Raw genomic sequence first — 12,475 nt, forward strand, 5'->3', positions numbered from 1 at the left:
GGGCCCAGCCGCTCCGCGACATGTGGGATCGTCCTGGACCAGGGCACGAACCCGTGTCCCCTGTATCAGCAGGCGGACTCTCAACCACTGCGCCACCAGGGAAGCCTCTCGTCTTCATTTTAATGTAGTCAAAATTATCAACTTTTCCTTTTGTGATTTTGGGATTGCATGTCATAGTAAGAAACTGCCTTCCCCACCCCAAGAGTATAAAAGAATTCACACATATTTTCTTCTGGCACTTTCAAGTTTCATTTTTCAGCATCTTTGATCTATTCAGAATTTACCCAGGCATAAGTCTGTCCCAACAGCATATACTGACTGGTCCATTTTCCTCCCTTCATTTCAGATGCCACATTTATCATATATTGGGGTACATTTCTGGGCTTCTTTTCATTGATGTCTATTCATTTATGTGCCAATACTACATACTGTTTTAATCACTGAGGCTTTCTCAATTTCTTATAATATTAAAAGGGATAGTCTCCTTCATTGCCTTTTTTTCCCCAGAATTTCAACTCTTCATATTTATTTTCTGTATACCATGGAACCACCTAGTCCAGTTGTAAAAAGCAACATAAAAATCTGTTGGTATTTTTATTGGGTTATATTAAATTTGTATATTAACTTGAATGGTATTAACATCTTATGATGTTGAATCTTCCTTTCTAAGTACATGACATATCTTTCTACTTGTTTTTTTTTTTTTTTTTTTTTTTGCTGTACGCGGGCCTCTCACTGCTGTGGCCTCTCCCGTTGCGGAGCACAGGCTCCGGACACACAGGCTCCGCGGCCATGGCTCGCGGGCCCAGCCGCTCCGCGGCATGTGGGATCTTCCGGGATCGGGGCACGAACCCGTGTCCCCTGCATCGGCAGGCGGACTCTCAACCACTGCGCCACCAGGGAAGCCCCTCTACTTGTTAAAGTCTACTTCCAGATACCTGGTAGTTTTTGTTGTTGTTATTTCCTCTAACTGGTTGTTTTTTGTATATTGAAACCTAACATGTGTCCATTAATCTTTTACCCTGCTACCTTACAGAATTCTTTTATTGTTTATAGTAGTTTTTTTATTGGTTCACTTGAGCTTTCTGGGTATATCACCATGTAGTTTGTAAATAGTGATAGTTTTACATCTACCTGTCCAGTTTTTATACCTCTATAAACTGTTTATTTATTTATTATTATTTATTGTTTAATTTATTTCTCTTGTTTAATTCCATTGGCTAGGGTCTCCAGTACAATGCTAAATAATAGTAGTGGTAGCTGGCTTCCTCATCTTATTCCTGATTTTGGAGGGAATGCTTTGACTGTAAAGATTACTCTCGCCACAAAAATTTTCCTGTAGATAATAAACTTCATTCTGTGATAAAATTCCCTCGGTTCATTTAAAATATGATTCCATCATAAGGAACATCATAAACTCAAATATCTTCAGGCACTAGCAACTGAGAGGGAGTTCTAAGCTCTAGCATCCCTCCACATTTGACTTACTGACAGTTCCTGGGTGAGCTGTCGAATCTTCTGTCTCATTTCATCATAGTCTCCGTACATTCGCTTCCTTACATTTTCCAAAGTGGCTCTTACCTGCAGCCCACAAAGATGCTAGTTAGAGATCAAGCTACAATATTTTCAAGTGAGATTTCTGAAACATTTAAGAAACCCTAATGAGAGAAGGGCACCACAAAAAAGCAATCTGAAGAACAGGACAATTGGGATATTAAGACAGAAGATCAATCTAATTAGAAGCTGATGGAATTATCCAAATAATATTGATGATAATAATAATAATAAATGCATATTGTGATTATATATAATTATTGATAACTATTAATTATACAAATAACATGCTCTAAAGAAAGATTCGTTTACTGAAATTCACCTACCACCCTTAAAACCATATTCAGGCCAGATTTCCCCCTTTTCCTATCACATGTTTTTACAAGTAGAAAATGTTGAACAAGTTGACTTTCTATACACATGGCTAGGAGGACCAAAAAACCAAAAAGCAAAAGCCACCTCTAATTTTCCCTATCTCTGCCCTGAGTGCCAAAGAACAAATAAATGTTTGGAATATGAGGCAGGAAAGTATGAGCTTAGAGAGCCCGTAAATGTGAAATTCAGTTCCTCAGTAATCACCAACAATACACAAGGCACTAAATATAAGAAAAGTCAGTTGATCCCCCAAACACCTGTTTATACAAACTCTGTTTAAATTTCTCTACAGTACCACTTCCAGAGGAGTAACGGGGCCTTAAATATATTTTCAATAAAAACAAAAAACCCATCAAATAGTCTCTGTCTTCCCCCTTCTTCTGGTGCCCCTAGGAGGATGAGGAACTCAGGGATCCTCGAACAGAACAGGAAGCCTCAAGGGAGCCCTCTCCAGAATGCTCTGGAACTTCTATCACAGGCTCAAAGGCAGCAGTTTGGTTTGATGGGTGTGTAGGGCACAGCATGAGCGGACCTAATTTTGAAGCTGTACTTGCACAACTAGCACGTTGTTTTAAACTGACTGCATGTTTATTAGGAGTGACTGGATATTGGTGGAGATTCCAAGGCAGGAAGGAGAGGGCAAGTCAAGACATCACGCCCTCTCCAGATGAATTCTAGTAATAAAGACGACTTTCTTGTCATTGACTACAAACGTTTTGGGGAAATGAGCCAAAAGCACAACTTTTCATTCTGGGCCGGCAGAATGGCTCTCTTCTGTGGCCCTGAGTTAGCTCTTGGGCTGCTCACCATTGGGAGGTGGGTGGAGCTGGGTGTTGCTCCCACTGGCAGATACTGCAGGAAGCCAACTGAGCCAGGGTCACCCACAAGCAAGGGAGGGCACACAACCCATAAATACACTCAGGAATGAGGAGCGAGTGATAGGTCTGAAACCAGCTATAGAAGGTGTTTACCCGGAAGTTAATTTTAAGTTGCAGATCACAGTGGCGGTTTGGAAATTCAGGTCAGTTACTCCCCTGTGACCTGGGCACCTGACAGCCTGAACCTACTATCTTGTCTTGGGCAATCTGCAACTCTCCAATCTGCTTAGAAGATTTACCTCTGAAGTGGTGCCATGTTATTTAGGGCATTTCAGTGAGGAAGGTCTAAGCATTTCCATGAGAAAAATACAGGAAACTAGGAAGGTGCAAGTTGTTCCTACCTAGGAAAATTAGGAATGGGATACTGTGAATGGTTAAACCTGATCTTTGGGGGTTGGATGACTGGGGCTCTGAGGCTGGTGGTTGTCACACATCTTCTGCATGTTTGTGTATGAGTGTGGCTCTTCTGGCTTTTCTTCATTTTCTCTGCTAAGCATTTATTATCTTTTTTATTCCTTAAAATTATACAAGTATCCAAATCTTTCGACACATTAAGAAATGCACATTATTTTTGATTTTTTTTTTTTTTTTTTTTTTTGCGGTAAGTGGGCCTCTCACTGTTGTGGCCTCTCCCGTTGCGGAGCACAGGCTCCGGACGCGCAGGCTCAGCGGCCATGGCTCACGGGCCCAGCCGCTCCGCGGCATGTGGGATCTTCCCGGACCGGGGCAAGAACCCGTGTCCCCTGCTTCAGCAGGCGGACTCTCAATCACTGTGCCACCAGGGAGGCCCTATTTTTGATATTTGATAAGAGATGTTCTTCTCAAAAACTCAAACCACAGCTGACAACATGTGTTTTGTGTCTTATTTGCAAACACAACCAAATAAAATGAGGCACAAAGAACTAGTTTTGACCTTAAAGGTCCCTTCCCAGACCTCACAATCTATACATGAGAAAACTGAAGCCCAGACAGGGCAAAAGTTTGTCTGGGCCAAAGAGCCAGACCTTGAACCAAGGTCCATGGGGACTCTACTGCCCATGCTGCGCCTGCTTCTCACTTTCTAGTCCACAGGCCAGTGTTTTGGTGCAGCTCATTGCCTCTCTATCTAATCACTTTGGTTTGGGTCACAAAGGCACTGCTCAATCTAGGGAGACACTGGGCGAACCAAAAAGGAATGGAAATGATGGATGGATGGATGGATGGATGGATGGATGGATGGATGGATGGATGGAGGGACAGGTAGGTAAGTAGATAGATATAGATAGATTAAAAAGAAATGAAAAAATTACAAGGAAATGCTCCAAAATGTTAACAACTGTTCTGGTTGAATCGTAGAATTACAGGTGATTTTGTTTTCTTCTTCATACATGTTTACATTTTCCAAAATTTCTCAATAGAACATATAGTTTAAAAGAAATGTAATATTCAGTCCCTGGTCAGGGAACTAAGATCCTGCAAGCCGTGCAGCATGGCAAAAAAAAAAAAAAAAATGTAATATTAATTACAAAAAAAAATGTATTAATTGACCTGGGTTGGACAATGTCTATCGTGGTTGACTTCCCACCATCCATTTCAACCTAACTGATTGGTCTGAACCAGCAATAGTCATCCTATTCCCCTTGCCAGTGATGGATTTGGGAGTGGGCATGTGACCTGGGTCCTGGCCAATGAGAAACAAGGGGAAGTCTAATGGAGGGTCTCCATAGAGCAACCAGAGATGACTGTCCTCTTTTCCTCCTCCAGACACCATCATATTTTTAGATGTTGCCATGAGCATGAGGCTGAAGGAGAAAAGAACCAGGGGAAACTCAGAGAAGTAGAACTGGAGCTTGGAGAGGCCTGCTTAGAGCCCACCTACCCCTAGAGTTACCCCCACATGAGACAAATTCCTTTTCAAGTTGGCTTTTCTGTTACTTGCAGCGAAAAGCATCCAAATTTATACAGTTGTCCAAACTCGTACATTAGGAGTGTTCAATGTAATAAGCAAAACTACTTAAGAGCCTACTTATCATACATGGAAGAAAGAAGCCATTTGGTCTCCTGAGTATCCCTACTTAGTAGCATCTAGAAATTCACTCTATACCTCACTGCAGAATTACATCTGCGCTCTTCCTATTACCAGGAAGATCTGCAGCCACATTTCCATCCACAATGATAACACTTAGAATTGTTTCAAAATGCCTATTACATTCATATCAATGCTTCCAACTCCACCCTCTTACATGCTACAAGAAGTGTATAAACCAGAAAAAAAAAAAATCCTTAAACAACTCACGTCTTTGATGTAGTTCATCTCTTCTTTCAGCTGATTGGTGGTCCACCCATACACCACCATTTCTTTCTGCTGGTTTTGATCTGATCTTCGCACCACACCATAGACCACACCCTGAGGGAGTTTTGTGGTGGGTTCACCATTGCTCAGGTCACGATACTAAAAGAGAGAGAGGAATGGAATAATGACCCTTTAGGCCTCATAGAGACAGCTGTCATCTCGGCCCACTGTATATGGTTATGCAGGTTGTACCCAGCACTAGGGTGCCTGGCAGTGGGGAGAGTGGCCAGTAGAAATCCAGCCTGGTCTCTGCTTGCCAAGTCACACCTGGCCTGGGCTGAGCCTGCCTTTACCCTGGAGGAATAGCACCTTTCCCTAATTTCTACCAAAGTTCTGTTCCTTTACCTTGTAGTACATCTGCAGGGCCCCATCTTCCCAGAGAAGGTGCCTTTATTTAATTCTCACAAAGGCGCCAGGTGGACTTGCGCCATCCCTGATAACAAGAGTGAGTGTCTAAAATCTCGCATTCTTGGGAATACTGTTTTTCTCTTTATACCAGTTCCTCTGTATGACTTCATCCTCATCATTAACTGTGTGGCCTGAAATGCATGAGGTTGAGATACGCAAGGGAAGAATTTTGGCAGCCATCTGGCAGCCAGATTGTCCTCTGAGGTTAGGGCTGACCCTGGAGCCAGTTCCAAGGAAAGGGGGTAGGGTCACCTGTTGTGACCACTCATGAAATATTTCTGAAAAGCCAGGCAGAGGTGGCATAACTTCACCCCAAAAGAATCTTCTGCTCCGTAACTCTCTCAGTTAAAGCTCTGATCAGTGCTAAAGTGCAAATACCTTTGGGAAGTGGGGAACATGTCCAAGTCCTAACACATCTTCATAGACTGAAGGCTCAAGAAGCAGGAGGAAGAGAAACTAAGATTTGATGAGCACCTACTATAAGCTAGAAATGTCCCTTACACGTTTAATCTTCACAACGACACCGTGACATGGTGACTGTCCTCTCCACTTTATAGCTGAGAAAACTGAAGTTCAGAGAGGTTAAGTCTCTCCCCTATGGTCACACATCTAGATTCGAGCCCAATTCTGTCTGACACTAAGTACACCTCCCCACAGTGCAGGCTTTGTTACATGTAGAGGCACAGAGTAGGCCTTCACAATATGGAAGTGAAAAACTCAAAATAAGACAGTGAGACTTCAGAGAAAAACCAGCCTACATCTAATCTTCCTTGGGACAATGCCACAGAAGGCTGAATTCCATTATGGCAACTCTGTTCTTACACTAATTTTAAAACCACCTTTGCATAAATTCTTTCTATGCACTTGCGAAACATCTTTGACATATAAAACTATAATTTGCATTTTAAAATCATTCATCTGCAGCAGAATAGTAAGTACTTTATAATCCCATTCAAAGTTTGTAAAAATAAAGCAAAGTTACCAGACAAATTATTAATCATTAACGACCTCTAAGGAGGGGACAGTGGGGAGGGGCAGGGATGCTGGAGGACAGGATGACTTCAATTTTTTCTTTATACCCTTGTGTATGGTTTGTTTACAGTGTGAGCTTTTTTAAAAAAAAATTAAGAAAACGAAACATCCATTGCTTCCCACTCTTCTGTACAAACCTGTTAAGAGAGAAAATATGAGGAGTGGGACACTCTGCATTTGCTTCTGGAAAATGCTTCCACTTGAGCCCCTCATACCTGGGTCCCACGGGCACTGAGGCAACTCTTGAAGTTGGTACCTAAGTTTAGGTGAGTGGGGGGTTAAATGGCTCTCAGTGGAGTGCAAAGCCGGGATTAGATATCCCTGCTTTACTACACATTTAATTAGGAAGAGGAAAAGCTCTAATGAAACTCCCCACATACCGGGAAACAAAAGCATGCTCTTTCTGTCACCAACTCCACCCAGTTCCTGAAAAACAAGCTGATGTCGGCCTAAGGCTTTGGGGGAATGCATTTCTGCAAAGCAAAGGTTTTCGCAGGTGGACTGGCTTACAGGAAGATGCTCAGGTGGCCGGATACAGAGGACTCTGCCTCCCTGCCCACGCTGGGGGATGAGGACCATCACTGATGGAGGCAAATACAAACATGCCAAGGACAACACAGTCTGTGAAACACCACCCTAGAGGTCGTGGATCTGAAAATTATGCACATGGAAAGATACCAAAGTTCTGTTAAGTAAAAAATAGTAAATTGCATATTCCCATTTTTTGTTTTAGAAGTGTGTGTTTTGAGTATATAAAACACCTAGAAAGATGGACTCCACACCGTTAATGATAGTTTCCTCAGTGAAATGGGATTTCACTCTTCCCTTTATGCTCTTCTGTATTCTAATTTTTAATTAGTTTGAAATAACAGGCATTATTTTTGAATTGATCTTTTTTTTTTTTTTTTTTTTTTGCAGTATGCGGGCCTCTCCCTGTTGTGGCCTCTCCCGTTGCGGAGCACAGGCTCCAGACGCGCAGGCTCAGCGTCCATGGCTCACGGGCCCAGCCGCTCCGCGGCATGTGGGATCTTCCCGGACCGGGGCATGAACCCGTGTCCCCTGCATCGGCAGGTGGACCCTCAACCACTGCGCCACCAGGGAAGCCCTAAATTGATCATTTTTATTTTAATTTTCAAAACATGAAAACTAAAAAATTACTACAAGGTCAGGGTCTAAATGACAGACCCACAGGGAAGGGCCCAGCACAGGACTCTGCTCAGAGGCAGGGCCACCAGCATGGGCCGTCCCACAAGGACAGGATTCCTGAGGCAGCGTGAGGAGCTGCTGGGCTGTGACGGGGAAAGGGAACGGATGGTTATGGAGAAAAAGAAGGGGAAAATATTTGTTGCCTAGCCATTTTATTATACAACATTTAATCCTCACAGTAACCCTACTGTGTAAGCATTACTCTTTCTTCCAAGGTGGTAGCATTCAAGTGCCTGTGCCTGTCTTTCCAAATCTAGGCCCTTTCCTTAACCAGAAAGCCTTCAGGATAGCTAAGAGGAGAGGAATTGGAACACACATGTCCCTGCGGCCCACAGACCTCAGGGCTACGGGAGCCAAGAGCCGGGCCCTCAGGTCCAGGGCCATTGGGAGGAGACGGGCCCGGGATGGGAGGCTCTTCTCCAGCCTCCTGGCATCCATCTCCCTGGCCCCCACCACCTCCTCTCTGTTCCTTTATCAGCCAACCTCCTTCTTGCCTCAGGCATTTACACAGGCTATGCCCTCTGCCTGCAGAGCCCACTGCTGGGCTGAAATGTCCTTCCCTCAAGGTCATCTTCACTGACCCTTCAGACTGTCAGGGCGCCACAACACTTCCCACAATCACAGTGCGGTGACTATCAGCATCGTTAATATACGTAAGGCCTGCTCCCCTATCAACTGGAAGTTCCAAAAAGTCTAGAGTCTTGTTTGTCTTCTTTTCCACCACAATCCCTGGCATCTAACAGTGATCACCACTTAAGGAGTTTCTCAATGAATATTTGCTGAATGAATAGGGAGCTTTAGAAGCTGGAAGAGGTTTGGGGGAATTACCCAGAATATGTAACTATGGTCCCCTGAAGAGAACACCCTTTGTTCCTCTTAGACGGAGGGACAGGGAGATGATATTTGTCCCAATCATAAAATCTATATCCAGAAAAAGTTGCAAAGGAGCTGAGACTGCTATCATTTTTATGAAAGGTCAGTATGATTTTGGTCAAAAACTGGAGAACCCAGAAGAAGATGAAAAGAGCTGATACGTTTGGCACCGTGTTTATAGCTACATTTTTCTCATGTCCTTTAAAATAATCTCCCCACAAGATAAATATTAATTTTTAGGCATGATAATAGCATTGTGATTATATTAAGAGATAATCTTTATCTTTTAGAGAAATATGCTTAAACTATTTGTGATATCTGGGATACAGGGTGGAGGAAGTGGACAGGGGTGGAAACAGGCCAGGACTGACTATGGGCTGAGGGTTGTCAGCTAGGTGAAGGGTCCAGTATTCTTCTTTTGTTTATGTTTGAAATTCTCCATAATTAAAAGTGTTTTAAACTTGTTTATAATGCTGCTCTGTATTAAAAAAAGACCGAATTTTTAAAAATGTACACTAGGCCTATTAAAAGCCTCCTGGGCATGAAACAATAGTAGGTAAAATCACCTTGCAAACAAAAGCCCTAATAAATGCACGGAATGAAAAAGTTATTGCCAAAGAAGGGAAAAGGAGACAATCAGCTGAAAGAGCATCCCAAATCCCTCTGTGCAATGCAGCAGAATTAACAACAGGCAACTTCAGTAAACTATATAGAGAATGTCTCAGTGAAACTGTTCCCTGGGATGTATGCACAGCTAAACACTTACTTACAGGCTCATGCTATGGCTGTTTTCCCTAAAGATACACTTGGTGGCAAGTGCCTTAGAAAAGAAAAACTATAGAAAAGTAACCCAGCCTGAACTCCTGCTGCAAGGGTTTTACTGCTGAGGGAGAGCTGGGGTATGAATCCAGTGACAGATGACCATATTTTCCAAACCCTATATAAGATCTTACAATGAGTATATAAGATCTTACAATGAGATAAGCTCTATAGAGGCAGTGAGTGTATCTGCCGTAGTCACCGCTGTATCCCCGATACTTAGTATAAATAGATGCTCAATAAGTACTTTTTTTTTTTTTTTTTTTTTTGCGGTACGCGGGCCTCTCACTGCTGTGGTCTCTCCCGTTGCGGAGCACAGGCTCCGGACGCGCAGGCTCAGCGGCCATGACTCACGGGCCCAGCTGCTCCGCGGCATGTGGGATCTTCCCGGACCAGGGCACGAACCCATGTCCCCTGCATTAGCAGGCAGACTGTCAACCACTGTGCCACCAGGAAGCTCTCAATAAGTACATTTTGAAGGCAAGAAGAGAGAGAGGATATTTGGAATTGTGCTTAGGCCAGAATATTTGGAGTATGTGGTCATCCTAGACACTGATCTGTGCAAAGGAAGAAAATCCCATGGTCAAGAAGGGTTCTTAGAGAATAATACCAGAAACACAGTTTTCCAAAAATCCAAATTGATGGTGGTAGACCGCCACAGCCAACCCCTGACCCCAGAGGCTAGGACAGGCAGCTGGTCACACGTCCAGCTGCCAATATGACTTAGATGGACCGTAACATGGATTGACTGACTTGAAAACTATAAGCCAAGTTATTTCCAAAACTTTTTGTTTGGGACCTCTTCTTGAAGCCAGAGGGTGGCAGCTGACCTGGGGACTCTAAGTGCTGAGCCTCCGGGCATCCTATCCATCTTGTAGGCAGAAGAGGTGACTTTCAGGAATGTGCTCTGACCTGTCTGACCTGTGTGTCCATCACAGCAAATTACGGTTCCTGGTCATTACTCATGCTTGACTTTGTTTTGCCCGATTGTGACAACAATGAACGCTACAGCTGAGCCGAAGGGGCTCTTCCACAGCCTGGGAGGGAAGTAGGGAGGGGATGGGCAGCCCTGTCCTCTCAGAGAAATGGAGACATTTGGCTTATTGAGATACTTGTTATTTCTGACTATCTCACAGACGGAATAGAGACCACTGCCTACATAAACTCATGCTTGGAAAAAGACGGATCACTTTGAATGCTTAAAGATGAGAAGGGAAAGAAAAATTCTAGCCAAGCAGAAATCCCACAAGAGAATGTAGTTCTCATCATAGTATCCTTATAAGAGTAACCTCTTAAAGATAATACTCTATACTAATATCTTAGAGATATTACTCTTTATACTACTCTAAAGATATACTCTATCTATAAAGATATCTCTAAGTAGTATCTTAAAGATATTACTCCATTCTAAGCAGACAATAGCTGCTTAGGCCTAAACACTCCAGGAAAAAGAGAAGGAGAAGAATATCTTCGGGGAGGTGGGAGGATCAATTCTTTTCTGGAACCCAGGGGTATAGTACACACCTTAGGTAAGTTACCTTGACTGATACAACAGACTTTCCTGATAGGAGGAAGTGTGCAAGTTGACATCACCATGATGACACGGCCAGGGCACAGATCCGAGACAGACGTATTACTACTACTAGCTGTGTGGCCCTGTGCAAGTGACTTACTTCACTGTTTCAGGGTCCTGAACAGTAAAATGGGGATAATACCACGAATTTCAGAGGCTTGTTTTAAGGAATACATGGAATAATATACATAAATCATCTAGTGCACTGCTGGGCATACTAGCAGATAACTGACAGATTCTATTGTTAGCGGTGGTGGCTTTACATTTCCGAGCATCTGATTTCCTACTAAATTCTCCACATCTGTCTGGATGCTTCCGCCTGTCTGTCCACCTCTCTCCTCTTGGTTCCTTTTGCTATGCCCATCACAGTCACCAGATTTACTCTGACAGTGAAACGCTCACCCCTGAACTGGCCTTGGTTTCTCTGCTAGGAAAATTCAAGAGCTTGGTGCGCAATCTCCTGGCCCCTCCTCTGTATCCAATGAGGTTGTGGGGTGGGGGCACTGCTGGGGCAGCCAACGCAGCCCTGACCTTATGTTAAACCACAGCCACTGCACTTTCACCGTTCTACAGATGGCGCTGTCATACATATTCGTTTGAATAAAGAGTTCCAGAGCTAAAGAAGTGTGGGGAAATGCTGGCTCCAGGCTAACCTTTCCATTTGCTAGAAGAGGAAATTGAGGCCCCTGGAGATGACTTGAGTGGCCCGACCACGACCTCGAGGGATCAGGCAGCCAGCCCTAGAACCCAGGCCTCTTTGCCCTCCAGGGGCTGCTATCTCTGAGAGGCACATAGAGTCCTACACGCTATCGCCAGGGCAGCTCCAGCCCCATCTGAATCACAGCAGCACACTCCCTCACCTGGCAACAGTTCGTGATGTTGTATAAACAGTCACGCCAAGGATGAGAACGCAGCAGGCTTATTCATCCGGGGCTTTTAAGGGAACAAGGACTATAAAACTGAATGGCAAGGGTTTCCTTTTAACCATTTTACTGGGCTAGGAAAGCCCCCGTCTTTTTATACATACACATATATCCGCTCTCCCTCACTCAGGGTTCTCCAAGGTCGAGAGAGAAACTTCTTTAAAAACGCAAGTCACTAAAGGACATCTACGACAGAAGGATGCTAATAGCTAATTAAAATATTATCCACTTCAAGCTACTTTGTCACTTTGGAAACACCTCACCATCGCACAGCCTCTGAACAGGCAGAGCTTAGATTGTATTCTCTAAAATTCAACTATGCAGTGAGACCCTGATTCAACACGATAAAGGTTTAATAGCTGGTGTTCGTTCTATCTCTTACTTCTCTGTGTATGTGTGTATCTGTGTGTGCATAAGAATATTTGCACATAGATTTGGATAGGAATATGGATACATACATTCACAAAGTTCTTTGAAAATGATAGGGGTTGGGCTTCCCTGG

At 43.7% G+C, this 12,475-nt stretch overlaps 1 protein-coding gene across 2 annotated transcripts in view; it reads right to left on the reverse strand.

Moving 5' to 3' along the window:
- The window catches only part of MYZAP (myocardial zonula adherens protein), a 140,914-nt gene that overhangs the window by 111,819 nt on the left and 16,620 nt on the right, over window positions 1-12,475 (reverse strand). For both annotated transcript variants that reach the window (XM_060097285.1, XM_060097286.1), the window contains exons 3-4: window positions 5,083-5,238; window positions 1,489-1,581 (exon numbers count right to left, since the gene is read on the reverse strand). In XM_060097285.1, coding sequence (XP_059953268.1) covers window positions 1,489-1,581; window positions 5,083-5,238 — 249 coding nt within the window. The remainder of the gene's footprint in view (window positions 1-1,488; window positions 1,582-5,082; window positions 5,239-12,475) is intronic.

Source organism: Mesoplodon densirostris, chromosome 4 (genome assembly GCF_025265405.1).
Source record: "Mesoplodon densirostris isolate mMesDen1 chromosome 4, mMesDen1 primary haplotype, whole genome shotgun sequence".
NCBI lineage: Eukaryota > Metazoa > Chordata > Mammalia > Artiodactyla > Ziphiidae > Mesoplodon > Mesoplodon densirostris.